Raw genomic sequence first — 19,463 nt, forward strand, 5'->3', positions numbered from 1 at the left:
CTAATCCCATTGTAATATATAATTTATAATTACTTCCAGCATTAGAAGAATCAGATGGATTATCATTCGAATCAATATCAGATAAAGTCTTTGATTCATTTATATCAGTTAATTTCTTTTTCTTAGCTTTTTTTAATTCTGAAGATCTTTTACCTAATTCTCTTGCCCATTTAATTTGTTTTTCAGATCTAGCCTTTTTCTAAACATCATCACTCATTTATTTTAGTTAATTTTTGTTCTGATTCATTTTCTGTTTCGACGTTTGGTTGTAGTACATCTGTTTCGTTCTTACCTGATTTATATTCCATAGATTTGATGTTCGAAAACGTTATGACGCCAGTAGAAATTAATGTCATAACCGATCCTAATTGAAATGAAGCATAACCAACCCATTTTTGTAATTCAGTCATAACTAAGTAGTCATTTTTCAAATCACTATATAATTTATTTTCATCATCAATTGGTATTAACTGGTTACATAACTTAGAATAACATTTGACAATACCATCTGAAATAGAATCATTTATTCTAGCTAATCTTGCCTCTTCATAAATCTTAAAATATTTTTTTACTTAATCGGGTTTCATAGCATCTAATTCTTGAAAAGTAATAATTCTATTTAAAAACTCTTTAGTTTTTCCACCGGCAATCAATAGTTCTAGATGATGCTTACAATATAACTAGTATTCATAATCTATATTACAATTAACTTGAGCACAATTAGTTACAACTGTATCTTAATTATCACTTATACCCAAATCATCTTATGTTTTTTCAATATCAATACTATTCTTATTAGATTTCGTTGACATTTATATAGGATAAAAATAACAAGAAAATATAATAAGTATTCTTCAAATGATACTAGTATCTCTTTAGATTAATACTAGCTTAGTTAAAGGTAAAGAATATTAGTATTAGTTATTGTTTTTTTAGTATTTTTTATTTGTGATATAAAGTATTCTTTTTTGAAAAGAAAATATTAAAAATATAATAGAATTCACTAGCTAGTTGAAGTTATAGTTTTTTAAATATTTTTTATTTAAAATCTATTATTCTTCAACCACTCAATAAAGATTCAACATATTGTTCATTATTTGGATCATTGTTCCATAATTCAATGAATTTCTTTGCTTTATCTAATTGATCCAAATATAACTGTAAATCTAGTTTATTAGATTTGATTTGATTTTCTTTCTTTTCTAAAGGCCTTAAATTCTTCCAGTTCCAGATTAGCTTCTTATTATAATCATCACTCACGTCAAATTTAGAAATCGGCAACACGTGATCAATATGAAAGTATTCACCATTATTATCTATATTCATTTTATCATCGAATTGATATATTATCCATGATTTGAAAAATTCATCTGAACAACCCAACAAATTAGATAGTGTTTCTGAATGTGTTTCTTTGTTGAATAATTGTGTTAATCTAGATCTTAAGCATTGTTTCAATCTAAAATTAAGATCTGTTTGATATCTTTCTCTCATATATTCTGCCATATAATAATTATAATGTTCTATATTATCTTCTCGGTATTGTTTGGTATATAGTTTAAAACAAGTTTTACAGCAATATTGAAAACCATCTTTGCTAATCTTACGCTTACTAAATTCTGTTGAAGCTAATTTATCGATTTCACACTTAGAACACTTCTTGTAGTATATATTTATAACGCCGGTGTTATTTGTAATATTGATAATTTGTGGTTGTTCTGGTTCCATTTATTATACGTATTTTTTTTACTAAATTGGTTAATATTTTAGAATCCTCTTCCATTTCTTCGACCAACGTCATCCTTTTTCATTCCTCGCTGCTTTTGATAAGTTGTTTCGATTCCTTGATATCAAATTCCTCAACATATTGTTCATTATTTGGATCATTGTTCCATTGATCAATAAATTTCTTTGCCTTTGTTAACTGTTCTGAATATAACTGTAAATATTCTAGTTTCAATTTATTCTCTAAATGTGTTTTAGTTTTATTGTGTCTTGCTTTTTGGGATTTATCTACATTGATATTACATGTTGGGCAGTAGTACTTATTTGCTTCCATTTTAATACTAAATTTTTTATTAAAATTGATTTTAGAAGTTATTCATTTATATTTTATTCATATATATGAATATTTTAAGAGTAATAGGGAATATGTTGTTTCAGGTTAAAGGTTGAATGGTCGAGTTCATTAATAACGAATATTAAAAGTAATTTAAAACTATAATATATTTTCATAACCGTGTGTATTTCAGTTGAATAATAGAATAATTATTATTATTTGAATATATTTGATTATATGAATGTGTGTATTGTAAATAAATCAATTGGTCGCGGAGCGGAGCAGTAGCGAAGTGGAGCGACCAATTGATTTAATACAATATGCTTTTTAAATTATTGATATCTTAGAATAAATATTTAGTTATAATATAAAATGTACACGGTTATGAAAATATATTATAGTTTTAAATTACTTTTAATGTTTTGTTTTTAATGAACTCGACCGTTCGACCTTTGATCTGAAACAACATATTCCCTATTACTGTAGTGAACATAAAAAGATACAGTACAAAGATACAGTACGGTGTACAGTTAAGGACATGATTCCATAGCACCCATACCAGAGACATTTTGTTCAGACAAGGACTATTAGTTAAACACTAATCTTCATTTTCAGCAATTAAAGATCTGGTGAATTAATTAGTGATTCGGTCTTTCTGTCGGAAACTGCGTCCCAATTCTCACCCAACTTACATAACTATATTGAAGTCAAGCGTTACTAATTCTATTCATGCATATAGCTGTTTACATCTGGTTTATATCTGCGGTTTCTCTTCATCTTTGCTGGCCCGCGCATGAGTACTATACTCTTTTGTAATCATTACGTAAAATAAAGGACACTCTTGCTATGATATCTTAACCAAGCAGTCACGTTTTTCTATGTTCAATTCTCCACCGTTACACTCGTAACGACATGGTGCCGTGACCAGGATAACACAAACCAAAACCTCTAGACGATCAAAATGCCAAAAGAAAAAGAAACGCTGGACCAGCGAAGACATGCGGATATCGACACATTTGATACGAACTACGAGCGAATCCTAATACTTATGCAAGAAGTCAATATCGCAGAAGACGATGCAACCGAAATCGAAGCACGATTAGACGAGATGCGACTGGTCCACGAATTCAGAGAAACGTTAGCAGAAAGAATCCAAGAAATGCGAAAAGACGACGATGAATTCGAAAAAGAAATCAAAGATTCGAATGAAAGACGCAGCCAGGAACGCATAAGACTCTTGAAAATAAAAAAGTACCTCGAAAATCTTAATCATCACAACACCAAGCCTGAGCAGATCCAGGATACCGACACTCAGAAGACCGCGCAGTTACCCAAACTGAAATTACCAACGTTCAGCGGGAATTATACTGATTGGACATCATTTTGGGAGACAATACAAGCTGACGTATTGATGGGTAAATTCTCACAAATCACTAAATTTAACTACATAATCGGGCAGCTGAGGGGTAACGCACTTGATGCCGTTAAGGGTATCCACGCGTCCGGTTCTAATTTGGACTCCTTAATATCAATACTCACGGATCGATTCGGACAGAAACGTAAAATAGTTCGCGCTTACGTAAACAACCTTTACGAATTACCACCAGCGGCTATGAACTTTGCGTCTCAATCAAGCCAACGCCAACATTCGATCTCTACAACACCTGGGCGTAGATGTCAACGCATGTGCTTCAATTATTGTCACATCAATGGAAAAGAAAATCCCGAGAGTCTTTCTCGAAAAGATGGGCACATGTGGCCAAGCAGGTGATTTTGAACTCGATAAATTTATTAAGAAATTCGAAGAACAACTTGCAAACATTGGAGAAATCACATCAACATCGTCTAACCAACAGCGACCGAGAATGACAACTACGTCCTTTGTCGGAAACCAGCGAAGATACCAGTGTCCATTCTGCGACGGAGAACATGGACCTACCAGATGTCATCTAAATCTCGAAAATCGAAAAGCGAAAACTGAAGAGAGGCAACTGTGTATTAATTACCTGAAACCGAACCATCGAGTAAGAAATGGCCGGAATTCGGGTAGATCTATGAGTGCAACAGACAACACCACACGAGTCTACACAGAGATAATTTAACTACTACGACTGGATGCGCAGCGATACAAAACAAAAACACAAACATTGGATTAATCGAACCAAATGCGAATCGAGGCCACAATCACGAGATTGTGAGCGAAACATGCGAAAGTTTGTCGAATCAAACAACGGAATATACATGCGAAAATCAGTCGGAAAATACATGCGAAAATCAATCGGAATATAGTTGTGAAAGCAATGCGATTCAGGCTGCCGTTGCTCCCAGCGATATAGTTTTGTTGGAAACGGGCCAAATTAATCTGGAAAATAATGGTCATAAGTTTAAAAATGCAAATCTCCTTCTCGACCACGGTTCCATGCTCAGTTACATCCGCAAGGATATAGCCGCCGCTCTCGGGTTAAAACCGCGCTACCAACGATCGTTGACCGTAAATGGTTTTGGGGGTCATACTTCAAAACGCGTGTATGACATCGCTTCCGTAGGCATCGTTACCACCGAAGGTACGATACATATCGATGTCGCCATATCGAATGAAATCGTTAAGCCCATATATCGCAAACGATGGGCCGAATGTCTTGAGTTTCCGGAAATATCTAGATTAGACCACCTCGCGGATAATTTCGAAGCTGAGTTATTCACCGTGGATATATTAATCGGTTGCGGTCACCTATATTTATTCCTCGAAAACCGTACGGAAAATATCCCCGGTGGGCCAATCATCCAATTTTCTAATCTCGCTTGTTTTGTTTATGGTCCGTTGTACAAAGATGACCACAATCCACATGCATTCACGCTTACCGCAGTTTCTGATATGCTAGAGATCGGGGATGCTAACCAAAAATTTAGTGACACGATACTCAACGAATTCCTGAGGAATAATACCGCCGAATTCCCTGGCCATTTCGAAGATCAAGGATGCATAGAGGATAATATATTCTTAGAGGATTATAAAGAGAAAATCCAGTACAAGGATAACTGCTACTACGCACCGCTACCATGGAAGGAAGACCACTCAGAACTTCAAAACAATCTAACCCAGAGTAGGTACAGATTAAAACAAGTAACTCATCGTCTACAACGCCTTGAACTTATGGGCGCATACACCAAGGTGATGCAAGAGCATATTGAGAAGAATACTGTCTCGGAAATCCCAAACCCAGACCAAGCCTTGTTGGAAGAGGGTTGTAATTACATCCCACACTTCTTCATCATGAAAGACAGCCCAACAACTCCACTGAGAATAGTATTTGACGCGAGCGCCCTCACTGAACGACTGTTTATACCAAGGGCCCAATATGCTGGTGGATCTGCCCTCACTGATCATGCAGTTCAGAACGGGTGTAGTCGCTATGTCAGCCGACATCGCCCGAGCCTTTTTGTCAGTTCAACTAGCGGAGAAAGATAGACGATACGTACGTTTCCTTTGGTATAAGGATAACGATCCATCGAAGGGCATCGTCCCATACCAACATTATACCGTCATATTTGGATCTACGGCGAGTCCATTCACGCTGGCGGCTGTCCTGTCGAAACACTTAGACGCCCACCGAGACTCGTGGGTGGCACAGGACATGGGTATGAAACTCTACGTTGACAATCTACTCAGTACATTAAGCAAAGAAGACCAAGTATCTGAATACTTCGAAGAAGCTATGGAGATAATGCAACGGGGTAACTTCAGACTGAGGCAGTGGGCATCTAACTCTCAACTCCTAATGAAAAAGGCAACCAACCGAGATATCCATGTGAGAGATACAACATCAGTGCCACTGCTAGGAATGACCTGAAATGCAGATAATGACGTCATAACTATAGCCAGGAAATCAATGACACAGACTGAAGCCACGATAACAAAGCGAAAGGTCGCATCACGCACAGCGGCAGTATTTGACCCACTAGGTCTGGTTGCTCCAGTTACAATTACTCTTAAGGTGTTTATCAACAAACTCTGGCAGTCGTCCATAGAGTGGGATCAAGAATTAGACGAAAGCGAGCTAAAGGAATGGAGCATCATTCACAACAATCTAAATCAGACTCATCAGATCGAATTTCCGAGGTGGCTCGGATTCGACAACGAGTCACCGATTAAACTTATGGTATTTTGCGACGCAGCCCCAAATAGTGCGGTAGGCTGTGTTATATATGGAAAGCAAGGCAACAAAATACGTCTTATAGGCTCGAAAAACAAGGTCATCTCTAAAGCAAAGGCCGGGTGGACAGTCCCAAAACTTGAATTAGAGGGCATGGTTATGGCAGCGAAATACGCCGATTCAATCAGAAGAATCTACGAGAAGGAATACGCAGGCATTGACAATCGTTATTTCACAGACTCAGCTGTAGCCCTGTACTGGTTGAAATCAGAAAAGGAACTTAAAGTGTTCGTAAAAAATCGAGTTACAGCGATTAAACAGCTCTGCAATGTGCATGAGTGGAAGCACGTACCGTCGAAGCTAAATCCAGCAGACATCCTTTCGAGAGCGGCCACATATGACGAGCTCATGAGATCAATGTGGATTACTGGGCCAGAGTGGATGGAAAACCAAGACGAACCACCTCCCGACGACCAACCAGACACCTCGGTCATACTCGTCGCTAGCCTAGAGATTGAAAACGAATTCCAGACAAGGACCGGTCAGGCGGAAATTACTGGTATAGACCAGATCATACAGGTTCAGGACTTCACTGACTATCGAAGACTATTACGGGTCACCGCGTTGGTCAAACGAGCCTTCAGAAAAGGGTTAAAATCTAAAAACATCATTTCAGCAGACGATATACGAGAGGCAGAAGTCATCTGGATACAAAGTGTCCAACTGAAGGAATATCCGGAAGTCCACTCTTACTTCACCCACAAGACATCAAAGTGTCCGACTATAGTGCGACAATTAGGGGTCTATCGCAATGCGAAAGGAACATTGAGATGTGCTGGCAGGCTCAGAAATGCTGAAATAACCCAAGCACGGAAAGAACCCATTCTCATCCCAAACCAGTCGTACCTAGCGTCATTAATTGTCAGGGATGCACACGAATCGGTGTTTGCTACGGCACAGGAATGACAGTCAACAAAGTCCGCAAACGTTTCTGGATCACGTCTCTTAGATCTCTAGCAAAGAAAATACTGAGGAAATGCGTGACATGCAAAAGATTGTACGGTCGCCCATATCTAGCACCACCACCACCACCATTACCCAGTTTCAGGGTCAATGAGCTAAAACCATTCACCGCTACGGCCATCGACTTTACTGGCCATTTATACGTCCGCGGCGAAAATGAAGTTTATATTTGTCTTTTCACATGCTGTACGACTCGAGCAATTCATCTCGAGATAGTTACAGACGCAACCGTTGATTCTTACATCAGGGCATTCCGACGCTTCTGTAGTTCGTATTCGGCTCCGAATATTATATACTCGGACAACGCAAAAACCTTCATCGCGGGGGAGGCTGAGATAAAACGTCTGTATGAAATCGCTTCATCCGACAACGCACAAAAAATCTACGCGGATAAAAGAATGAAGTTTAAATATACTCCGGTCCAAGCGCCGTGGATGGCGGGGGTGCATGAAAGATGCATCGGCATCGTCAAAACCGCTATTAAAAAGGTTCTAGCGCATGCACAAGTATCATTAGACGAATTACAAACCTTGATTAAAGAAATACAAGCTACGATAAATAACCGCCCCCTTAACCGTCATCCCGTCAGAGATCGAGGATATCAAACCCATAACACCGAACTCGTTACTGTTCGGTCGCGAAGTCGAATTGATTCCGTGTGAAAGTATCGATGAGACCGAAATTTTCGACCCAGAATTCGGTCAAGGTAAAGTTAGCCAGTCTCTTCAAAAAATGGCGTTTCACCGAGCGCAAATAATTCTACACTTTCAGAAGCGCTTCAAAAATGAGTACCTCGCAGTACTGCGTGAACGCCACGCAAACGAAATTAAGAAAAATGGCGCGAAAGCTAACACCGTGAAAACTGGTGACGTGGTTATAATACATGATAAAGATACACCACGTCACCACTGGAAATTAGGTATTATCAAATCTGTACTCAAGAGTTCGGAGGATGGCTATATCCGAGCGGCTCACGTAAAAACTGCGCACGGAACCACCTGCCGAGCTATTCGGAAACTATATCCACTGGAGCTAAACGTGGATAAGTTTTGCTTCGAAACTAAAGAAATCGAACGAATTGAATCGCCGCCAAGCAACGAACGACCGAATCGCAAGGCGGCAATTAAAGCACGCGAAAGAATAGCGAAAATTCCTATGGATAACTATTAATCCACGGATTATACCACGTATTATATATATATATTAACGCTCTCGGCTCTCCAAGCTTATCATAAACATTAGTAGATCCTAGAAGTGCTATTTACGAACTTTAATATGTGTCAGTCAATAACTCTAACTTTCTTCTCAACACTTTTCGGCCGGGGAGGATGTCGGAAACTGCGTCCCAATTCTCACCCAACTTACATAACTATATTGAAGTCAAGCGTTACTAATTCTATTCATGCATATAGCTGTTTACATCTGGTTTATATCTGCGGTTTCTCTTCATCTTTGCTGGCCCGCGCATGCGTACTATACTCTTTTGTAATCATTACGTAAAATAAAGGACACTCTTGCTATGATATCTTAACCAAGCAGTCACGTTTTTCTATGTTCAATTCTCCACCGTTACACTCGTAACGACACTTTCGGTGGTTCGAGATAAAATGCCCGCAAAATAAGAACCTAACGAACATGGGCTGACCACAAATTGCCCAACAGATAAATTTTCGAAACGACACAATCCAATCATGTTTGGTATCAAATGTGGCGTGGACCATGGTCTTTTAACTGACCAATGCATGACCAGTACTGACTCTATAGTAAATTATTTGTTTGCAAACAATTAAGTTGTTTGGTGTCAAATAACTAGATATGATGTGGGCATTAATCTAAAAATTGTTTAACTGACCAATGCTTGACCAGTACAGACCAGTTACCAGTGCTAACCAGAACCCCCATAAGTAATTTATATGTTTAGTGAATCCTTCGTTAGTACTACTAGCTCTTACATTTGAATTTGTCGCTTTGTCCGATTTTTGTTGTAGGTAGCCAACTAACTTTGAAATTCCGCTAAAATGCATAAGATTTTTACGTAGGGTTTTGAACGAACAACGTTTCCATTTGTAATTGTAACGTGCGCATTTGAGCCTGTAACGTGCACATTTCACTCGCGTGAACGTGCGTATCGGTACCAACATGCGAAACTTGTCAAACTTTTACGATCAAGACTTTTAAACTGAACAAAGAAGATATCATATCATATTATATATACATGAATAGATGGAATGATAATGTAGTTTGAAATGTTTCGTAGCTGCTGTCCACTGACCACAGATCAAAGCTAATTGCCTGATATGAAATATATTTTTTGTTATAGAGATGTAGTAGATCAGTGAGAATTCAAACTTATGGTTAATTTTGAGTGATCACAACGCTAACCAATAGAGAAAGCTGTAAGGCCTAAGAAAAGATGCATTAAGTCTAACATATCTTTCAATATAATGATGAAGTATTCAACTGGCCATCACAACAATAGTTTGACTTATCTTATTGAAAAATACCGGAGTGTTAATGGGAAAACATTGAATTCGAAACAATTGCACACTCAATCGTTTACTTTGAAAACACAATTTGCATTTTGTGGACATGTATTTTTTCTGCACCAAAAGCATGAAGTATATTATCTTTGCTTGTAAAAATTTGAAATTTTGGGGAAGATTTTTGGCCTCGTTAACCTGTGAGCACGTCCTTCATATATTTTCTAAGACCGACCCTTGAAATAATGCTGAGAGTTTCGAGGATAATTTTGGTAGGATGTAAACTTAGGCCGCTTCGTATCCGTGGAGGGTTGCTAATTATTGATTCTATACACAATAATCATAAGTACCATGAGATTCGATAGAATATCGTTTTTCAATCATACGTACACGAATTATCGCGATATAAAGATGAATAATATGTTCATATACTTTTTACGTCTTATACTGTATATTTCTTTAGTAGTATAAATAAAGAGTGGATCAGCAGGCCACCTGAGACCATTCCACGATCTAAGGTCAGTTGCCAAAAGTTAGTAAGTTTACCAGTGGTTAGTTAACATTTATAATGACAATTAAATTTTCATTGCTAAAATAACTTTGTACTTGTTGACTCAAAAGCAGAGAATTGAAAATACGATAATACGATACGAAAACTCAGTGTACAAATTCAAAAAGATTATCTCTAGTGAGAGATCGAACGTTGTGTCGTAATTTTCTAATGATAAAACATGGTTTGAAATATGAAATGTGTACATAGTTGATCTTTTTCAATGTATTTAGTCATGTATCGTATTGGATGATGGTTAATTTAAACTATCTTTTGAGAAACGGGTCCCAGAGCTGTATCCTTTACTCCTGTAATAGAGGATGCAATCTATTTGCGACAAACAGCTAGTGCAAATAGCTAGAAAAGGTAACAATAGTGCATTGGCAAACTTAGAGCAAGCGTACATTGGTTGTTTAGGTTTTTCGAAGGGGAGAATTTGTGGGAAAAATAATCATTATTGAGATATATCCGTGGCGAGATTTCCCAGGGATTTAAAAAGTTGAGCTGTACACAAGGAATTTTCTGTAGTCCAATATCCGTGATTACCTCTGGCGTGGAGAGATACAATCTAAAACCAACCCTAGAGTCAAATATTTTACCACAATTTTTTATGATCAATAAAAAGATTGAGTAATAGACATTCAAACAGTATTATCTAAATTCCACTCCATTTTAAACTCATTCATCTCTACACAAACTCCAACTTGTTGAACAGTCCCCATTAAAATTAGGGACCACTATTCTTGCTCATCTACACTGGCTAACAATCTAACAAAGGATTAAATTTGAGTGTTTGATGTTATAACAATACCAGACTGAATTATGGATTCGGTTTCTACTTTTTATTTGAACATTTATATCACATATTGGGCATCATTTTTACCAGTATATATGGAATTACCTATCCATATATCATGTTCAATTTTATATAATCTGACTTTTGAGATGTCATTCAATCAATGCATTCACATGCGGTCGTCGCTTTCAATAGCCACCACGGACTGGCTCCTTATTATTTCTTTGGCGATACCATTGGCGGACGATCCCACACGTTTCTTGCTCCAGCCCTAGAATGCTCAATATTCGTCATGAACCCCGATTTGAATTTAAATTCAAAATACTCCTAAAACACACCTGTTAACTAGATTACTCTAAAACACCTTTATGTGCAAGAATCAGTGAAATTGGCGCTTTATCAGTTGTATTCATCATTCGTACCCACGAATCTCGTATCGTATCCTATGAATGTGGAGACCCATCCGCAGTTTTCTGAAATGAAAGTGGCCAAGTCTAAAGAACAACTATTGTATCACATGATTTCAAATATTAGAAACCCAATGCGTTTAATGATTTAATTAATTGGAAATGCGCAGATTGGTTGGTTGAAAGACGGGTGTTAGTCACCTTGTGATTTAATTGTTTTTCATGCATCGATTAATTAATCTTATTATAACTTTTTTTTGTAGGCGCTTCCCGCAAACATTTTCTATTCGTTGAGTTTTCAAACGCAGTACTGTTCAGATGATTCGAGTCAAGCAGTAAAAAAGTTTATGTATTAGCATTACTATGCAGTGAAAATAACGCACTGCGGCAAGTGAGGTGCTGTGATCCAGATGTGTAACCCATTTATGGGTAATAAATTTCCATCATGTCAACGCCATTCAAAAACAGTTGCAAAACTTTCTGCTGGTTTCTAGAAATAGCAATAAGACGACAAGCACTTTCGAATTCGACCACGATATTTGAGAAGTTTCACTTGGGCAGTGGTGGTCAGTGATGGTCAATTTATGAATTTTAATGGCGAATCCTTTCTAGCTTACACCAAATGCGGTACCGGTATATCGTTCTTTCAAGAAGTTTCAATTGGTCAGTGGTGGTCAGTGATGGTCAATTTATGAATTTTAATGGCGAATCCTTTCTAGTTTCACACCAAATGCGGTACCGGTATATCGTTCTTTCAAGAAGTTTCAATTGGTCAGTGGTGGTCGGTGATGGTCAAGTTATGAATTTTCAATGGCGAATCCTTTCTTGTTTCACATCTAATGCGGTACTGGTATATCGTTCTTTCAAGAAGTTTCAATTGGTCAGTGGTGGTCAGTGATGGTCAAGTTATAAATTTTCAATGGCGAATCCTTTCTAGTTTGACACCATAACGTGGTATATCGTTTTCATATTCGAGAAGTTTGAATTGGTCATTGGTGGTCAGTGATGGTCAGTGATGAATTTGCAATGATGATTCCTTAGTAGTCTGAAAACAATCATTACATGATAAATTTCCGAAATTCGAAGTCAAGTGTTCAGACTCGGGGATATCTCAATTGCTCAGTTACTGACCATCATGGTGTCACCATTGTGGTCTATAGCTCAAATGAAACATGTGGAACCGACGAAGGGGCCCAAAAGCGTTAAGTCATTTCCTGGAGTGACGTGATCCAAAAATGCCCTAACTGGAAAAGGCAGTCTCTGAATTGGATGAAACCAAATCGGACAGGACAATTAAAATTTGGGAAGGTCACAGGTAGTGGTCTTTCTACGAAGCCCACGCGGTGAGCGTATTATTATGAAATCTTTTTTTAAACCACCATGTACCACGAAGTAATAAGCATCGTTGTAAGCACTTGAAACAGCCATTAACCACTTGAAACTGTCAGATCAAACATCATACCGCACCCCCGCAAAGAGGGGTGGTTCAGCAAACCGGAGTTTTCATTGGCCTCTCTAGACTACCCCGCCAGTACGGGTAGCCGAGCAAACCGGAAAACTCATAATGTAAACTAAACACGCCGAAGAGATATAGCGGAGAAAAGCTGTTATGTCGACGAGGTATCAAAATAAAAGAATATAATACTTTATTCGGCCGCGGGCTTCAAACTCTATATCAATACCATCAATACGCTATATTTCCTACAGTACATACCGATCATTGTCAAATGCACAAGGTATTTACTAAAAACAAGTATAAGTAATAGGGGTAATGGGCTTTCAGGCCAAAGGTCGAAGGGTCGAGCTCGTAAAAAAATGAAAATAACTATAATTTCCAGTTGAATTAGTCGCGCACACTCCTAATTCAACTGGAAATTATTGTTATTTTCATTTTTTACTCACTCGCCCCTTCAACCTTTAGCCTGAAAGCCCATTACCCCTATTACTCTTAAAATATTCATTTACATGAATAACATTTAAATTGATAGATTATTCAATATAAAAGTGTGACCTCTTATAGAATAGATATATAGATATATTTTAAACATTATTTCAATATTTATATTTGTATGAGTTAGATTTTTAAACATTTAAAGTGTTAGAAAAGTGTGATTGAAATAATACATATATAAATCATTGAACTTCTAAAATCAATTTTAAAAAAAATTTAGTATTAAAATGGAAGCATATAAGTACTTCTGTCCAACATGTAATATCAATATAGATAAATCCTAAAAATCAAGACACAATAAAACTAAAACACATTTAGAGAATAAATTGAAATTAGAATATAAAGATGATATATTAAAAACTAAATTAGAAGAATTAAAGAATGAAAAAGAAACATACAAATGTGATACATGTAATCAATCATTCAGTGATAAAAGATATTATAATGAACATTTAAAATCTAAAAGCCATATTAGAAATATGAATAATGATAACTTATTTTCATTATTTAACATTAAAAATTATATCTCAGCAACAAATTTAGTGTATGGAAGACAATATAAAATTGATAATATTTCTATAATCAATCAAATATTATCAAATGAAGCATATTTAATTATTGAACTGATAGATAATGGAATCAAAAATCCTAACATATTTAATACAGTTTTAAATCATAAAGGAACTTTAGATGAAAAAATTATAAATATTCTTGAAACTCCTTTCAATGAAAGAAATGATGATTTAATACTTTCTAGAGGTTACAATAATTTGATTAAGTTAAGAATTGAAAAAAGACAATTATATTATTTAAATTTTGATGATAAACCAATTATCTATAATGAAAATTCATCAAATATTGGTATTCAATGTGAATTAGATAATGAAAAATCATTTAAAGATGTTGGAACTCAATGTAATTTAGATGATGAATTTGTTGTGCGTAAATATAATCCTAATGAAAGCGTTTTATGTAATTGTGGAAAATATTATACTCAAAGCAATAAATCACACCATCTTTAATCAAAATATCATAACTCCAAATATGGAAATCAATTTAGTAAAAACATTTGATATTAAAATGGAATCAGAACAACCACAAACTATCAATATTACAAATAACACTGGTGTTATAAATATATACTACAAGAAGTGTTCTAAATGTGAATTAGATAAATTAGCTTTAACAGAATTTAGTAAGCGTGAGATTATCAAAGATGGTTTTCAATATTGCTGTAAAACTTGTACTAAACTATATACCAAACAATACCGAGAAGATAATATAGAACATTATAATTATTATATGGCAGAAAATATGAGAGGAAGATATCAAACAGATCTTAATTTGAGATTGAAACAATGCTTAAGATCTAGATTAACACAATTATTCAACAAAGAAACGCATTCAGAAACACTATCTAATTTATTGGGTTGTTCAGATGAATTTTTCATATCATGGATAATATATCAATTCGATGATAAAATGAATATAGATAATTACGGTGAATACTTTCATATTGATCATGTGTTGCCGATTTCTAAATTTGACATGAGTGATGATTTTAATAAGAAGCTAATATGGAGCTGGAGAAATTTAAGGCCTTTAGAAAAGAAGGAAAACATAATTAAATCTAACAAACTAGATATGAAATTATATTTAGATCAACTGGTTAAAGCAAAGACATTTGTTGAATTATGGAATTCAACACATAATGAAAAATACGTTGAAGCTTAAACGCTTAGAAAACCGGTTACTCTCGATCTATGTCAAACCGCCTATATGTAATTGTATTAGGTTGTTTACAAAAACATCTGTCGCACGTTATATTCAGTTGAATGCGGCGCACCTCATTTGAATATTGATCGAATGTGCTATTTCAGTTGAAAAGGATTAATCAATTACATCACAAAGGAACATATGATGATCAGACAGTGTTTAGCTAGTGAATAACTGGCAGTTATAAGCATAGGAAGGCATAGGATATTCTCTCTATAAACACAATTTTAGGAGTTTACAGTTATAAATGTAAGTACTGTTTTTGTTGTTATTAAGGCGTTGAGAAACGTTAAACATGTAAAACTTATCCTGGTAAGATGCGCCACAAATGGCCATGTTTAAGTGTTGTAATTAATATTTTACAACTACATTTTCAAGTAAGTTTTATTCTACGCTAGATATTTATCTTTTAGATAACAAAATGAAGACCATTGAATCAAGAAAGAGAAGATAGATGGATGTGGAATCAGAAATTATGGATATTTCAACTCATGAGACTGTAGCAGTTTAGCCATACTGTATAGGCTTTCAATGCATTACGTTTGCCGGAATTTCAATTGCGTCATTCAGCTGTTGTTAATGTCACACACAGTGACAGATGTTGTATTATACTTTATTGATTTCTGCATTCCGCGCATACCTTACCGCTCGGCTGCCGAGCAGCTTGGAATGTGGAAATCGATAATGATTGTAGAATAAAATATACGTGTTTATGAAATAGTATTTCCACCAGTCGTTTCTTTGAATTGATTTTCAGTTTTAGGATTTATTATCGAGAATCCGAAATGACTTATATGGACAGTTATAATTACTGCTCCTAATAGATAGACAACAGTAGTGAGATATTAAATCCTAATTTAAATAAAATATAATAAAAAAACATCAACTTCAACTGCTAGTGAATTCTATTATATTTTTAATATTTTTTTTTTTGGTAATTCTAATTGACATTAGATTGAATAGATTTTGAATAGATTTGAATAGAAATTCTTTTACTTTAACTAACCTAGTCAATTTAGTATTAACCTAAAGAGATACTAGTATCATTTTATAATACTTATAATATTTTTCTTATTAAATTTCTCCAATATAAATGTCAAAGAAATCGAGTAAGAAAAGTATTGATATTGAAAAAACATTAGATGATTTAGGTATTAGTGATAATAAGGATATTCCAACCAAAATTGAAAATAATATTCGAGTTAATAATAATATAGATTATGAATACTACTTATATTGTAAACACCATCTTGAACTATTGATTGCTAGCGGAAAGTGTAAACAATTTTTAACTAAGACTATTACTTTTCAAGAATTAGATGCTATGAAACGAGATAAAGTAATAAAATATTTTAAGATTTATGAAGAAGCTAGATTAGCTAGAATAAATGATTCTATTTCAGATGGTATTGTCAAATGTTATTCTAAGTTATGTAACCAGTTAATACCAATTGATGATGAAAATAAATTATATAGTGATTTGAAAAATGACTATTTAGTTATGACTGAATTACAAAAATGGGTTGGTTATGCTTCATTTCAATTAGGATCGGTTATGACATTAATTTCTACTGGTGTCATAACATTTTCGAATATCAAGCCTATGGAATATAAATCAAGTAAGAACGAAACAGATGTACTACAACCAAACGTCGAAACAGAATATGAATCAGAACAAAAATTAACTAAAATAAATGAGTGATGGCGTTAAGAAAAAGCCTAGATCTGAGGAAAAAATACAGTGGGCAAAGGAATTAGGTAAAAGATCTTCAGAATTAAAAAAAGCTAAGAAAAAGAAATTAACTGATATAAATGAATCACAGACTTTATCTGATATTGATTCAAATAATAATCCATCTAATTCTTCTAATGCTGGAAGTAATAATTACTTATATATTACAATTGGATTAGTAACAGTTATTATATTCTCTGGTGTAATATATAAATCAAAATTCAAATCTGATGATAAAGATGATTCCAATGATAATAAACCTATTATACCAGAAAATAAGTCAAATTATAGTCATTGAAACTAAATCTAAATTATTATTAATGGATTAAAATAAGATTAAAAAAGAACAATATTTAAGAGATTTATATTATAACCCAGAAAGTGAAGTATCATATTCTAACGTTTCAGAATTATGGGATAAAATTAAATCCGATAAAGAAAATGGTAATATAAAATATAGTGAATTAAAATCATGGTTACAAAATCAACCAACATATCAAATACACAAGAAAATGGATAAAACTTATTTAACAAGAAAAGTTATGGTTTCATATATCGATCAACAATGGCAATCAGATTTAATTGACATGAAGAACTTAGAAGAATACAACAAAGGATATTTCTGGATATTAAATGTTATAGATATATTCAAACATTTCAAAAAACTATTATCTGATAAAGATGTAGATTATTTTTCAACACACTCAGATAAAAAAGCATCTATTATAGAAAGATTTAATAAAACATTGAAAACTAGAATGTGGAAATATTTTACTGCTAATGAAACATATAAATATATCGATGTGTTAGATGATTTAGTGAAAGGTTATGATAATTCTAAACATAGTTCTATAAATATGAAACCTATACAAGCTAGAAAAGAAGATAATTCGGAAATAGTATGGAATAATTTATATGGAGCGTTTGTTACACATGATTTCGGAGAACCTAAATTTAAAATTAGGCAACATGTCAGAATATCTAAATATAGAAAAACATTTTATAAAGGTTATACCCCTAATTTTACAGAAGAAATATTTACGATTAAAAAGATAATATTAACTAAACCTTTTGTTTATAAATGAGAAGATTTAAAAGATGAAGAAATATTAGGTTATTTCTATGAACAAGAATTATCACTTGTACCAAATCAAGATGAAATAGAATACAAAATAGAAAAAGTATTGAAAACAAAATCTCTTAAAGGAAAAAAGTATTCTTTGGTGAAATATAAAGGATATAATGATAAATTTAATGAATGGATTTTATCTAGTAAAATTAAAAGAATAAATGAATAAAGATTTATTTATATTTGAACCGCATAATATGTTAGTTACTGGTGTAACCAATTGTGGTAAAACACATTTCATATTAGATTTGTTAGAAACTATTTATAAGAATCATTTTGATAATATAATATTATTCTGTCCTACTTATGAAATGAATAAAACATATAATAGAGATATAGTTAAAATAAAAAAGTTTATTATATTAGATCCTAAAACAGTAAAAGAAAATTTAGATAATTGTATAAAAATAGCAACTGATACTTATAAAGGATCAAATACATTATTCATTGTAGATGATTGCGCTAATTTACATGATTCAAAAGTGAGAGAAAGTGAGTTATGTTATTTAGCTTTCTCTGGCAGACATTTCGGGATAACAACATCGGTTTTAAATCAAAAATATAATTCAATTGTTAAATACTTTAGGGAGAATATAAGATTTATAGTTTTATTCTACAATAAAGATAGAAAATCTATGCAACAATCATTAGAAGAAAATCAAATTATACCTACTGAATTACATGATGAATATATGAATAAATTAAAGAATAATAAAGGTTCAAAATTATTACTGAGGCTTCAATTTCCATATGAATAAAAATTTATAAAATAACTATTTATATATCTATCTATCTAATACGTATTAGATACGTATTAAATACATTAATACTTAAAACCCCCTTTTTAAAATAAATATTATTCATACAATTTTCAACCAATTTATTTTTATTTTTTCAACTAATATATGAATAAGTTTGAAAATAATAAAGGTTATTTATTATTACTGAAGTTATATTACTGAAATATAAATTAAGGTATTTTCAAATAATATGTATTAGATATGTATTAGATATGTATTAGATACGTATATGATACCTTAAATACCTTAAATACTTAAAAACCCTTTTTTTATTTACTATTATTTTATACAATTTTCAACCAATATTATTATTTGTGTTAAATATAATTAATATTTTAATCACTTTCACTATCATACCCCATCAATTTTTTCAAATTCTCTACCGAATTTTCTTCTTCAAATTCTTTATTATTTTTATACTTATTCTTAACCCTTTTTACCGCATCATCGATAGTTGTTTCATTTTTATGCTTATTCATCCAATCAAATTTATCATTATTTTCTACTTTATGTTTCATAGAATCTTTAATATCAATATGCTTATCTGTAACTATATTTTCATTGTCATCTTTCTTAGTGTTTGACTCCAACATTTCATTTACAATG

At 33.6% G+C, this 19,463-nt stretch overlaps 3 protein-coding genes across 3 annotated transcripts; all 3 read left to right on the top strand.

Moving 5' to 3' along the window:
- Nucleotides 1–3,020: 3,020 nt before the first annotated feature.
- LOC141904319 (uncharacterized) lies at nucleotides 3,021–5,910 on the top strand. Its single transcript, XM_074792901.1, has 3 exons — nucleotides 3,021–3,826; nucleotides 4,127–5,474; nucleotides 5,557–5,910. Exons 1-3 carry the CDS (start codon nucleotides 3,021–3,023, stop codon nucleotides 5,908–5,910), a joined length of 2,508 nt encoding a protein of 835 aa, XP_074649002.1.
- A 39-nt stretch (nucleotides 5,911–5,949) lies between these two features.
- On the top strand, nucleotides 5,950–7,179 carry LOC141904320 (uncharacterized). Its single transcript, XM_074792902.1, has one exon. It carries the CDS (start codon nucleotides 5,950–5,952, stop codon nucleotides 7,177–7,179), a length of 1,230 nt encoding a protein of 409 aa, XP_074649003.1.
- LOC141904321 (uncharacterized) lies at nucleotides 7,176–7,898 on the top strand. The gene has a single exon (XM_074792903.1). It carries the CDS (start codon nucleotides 7,176–7,178, stop codon nucleotides 7,896–7,898), a length of 723 nt encoding a protein of 240 aa, XP_074649004.1.
- The last annotated feature ends 11,565 nt before the right edge of the window (nucleotides 7,899–19,463 follow it).

Source organism: Tubulanus polymorphus, chromosome 4, assembly GCF_964204645.1.
Source record: "Tubulanus polymorphus chromosome 4, tnTubPoly1.2, whole genome shotgun sequence".
Classification (NCBI taxonomy): Eukaryota; Metazoa; Nemertea; class Palaeonemertea; order Tubulaniformes; family Tubulanidae; genus Tubulanus; species Tubulanus polymorphus.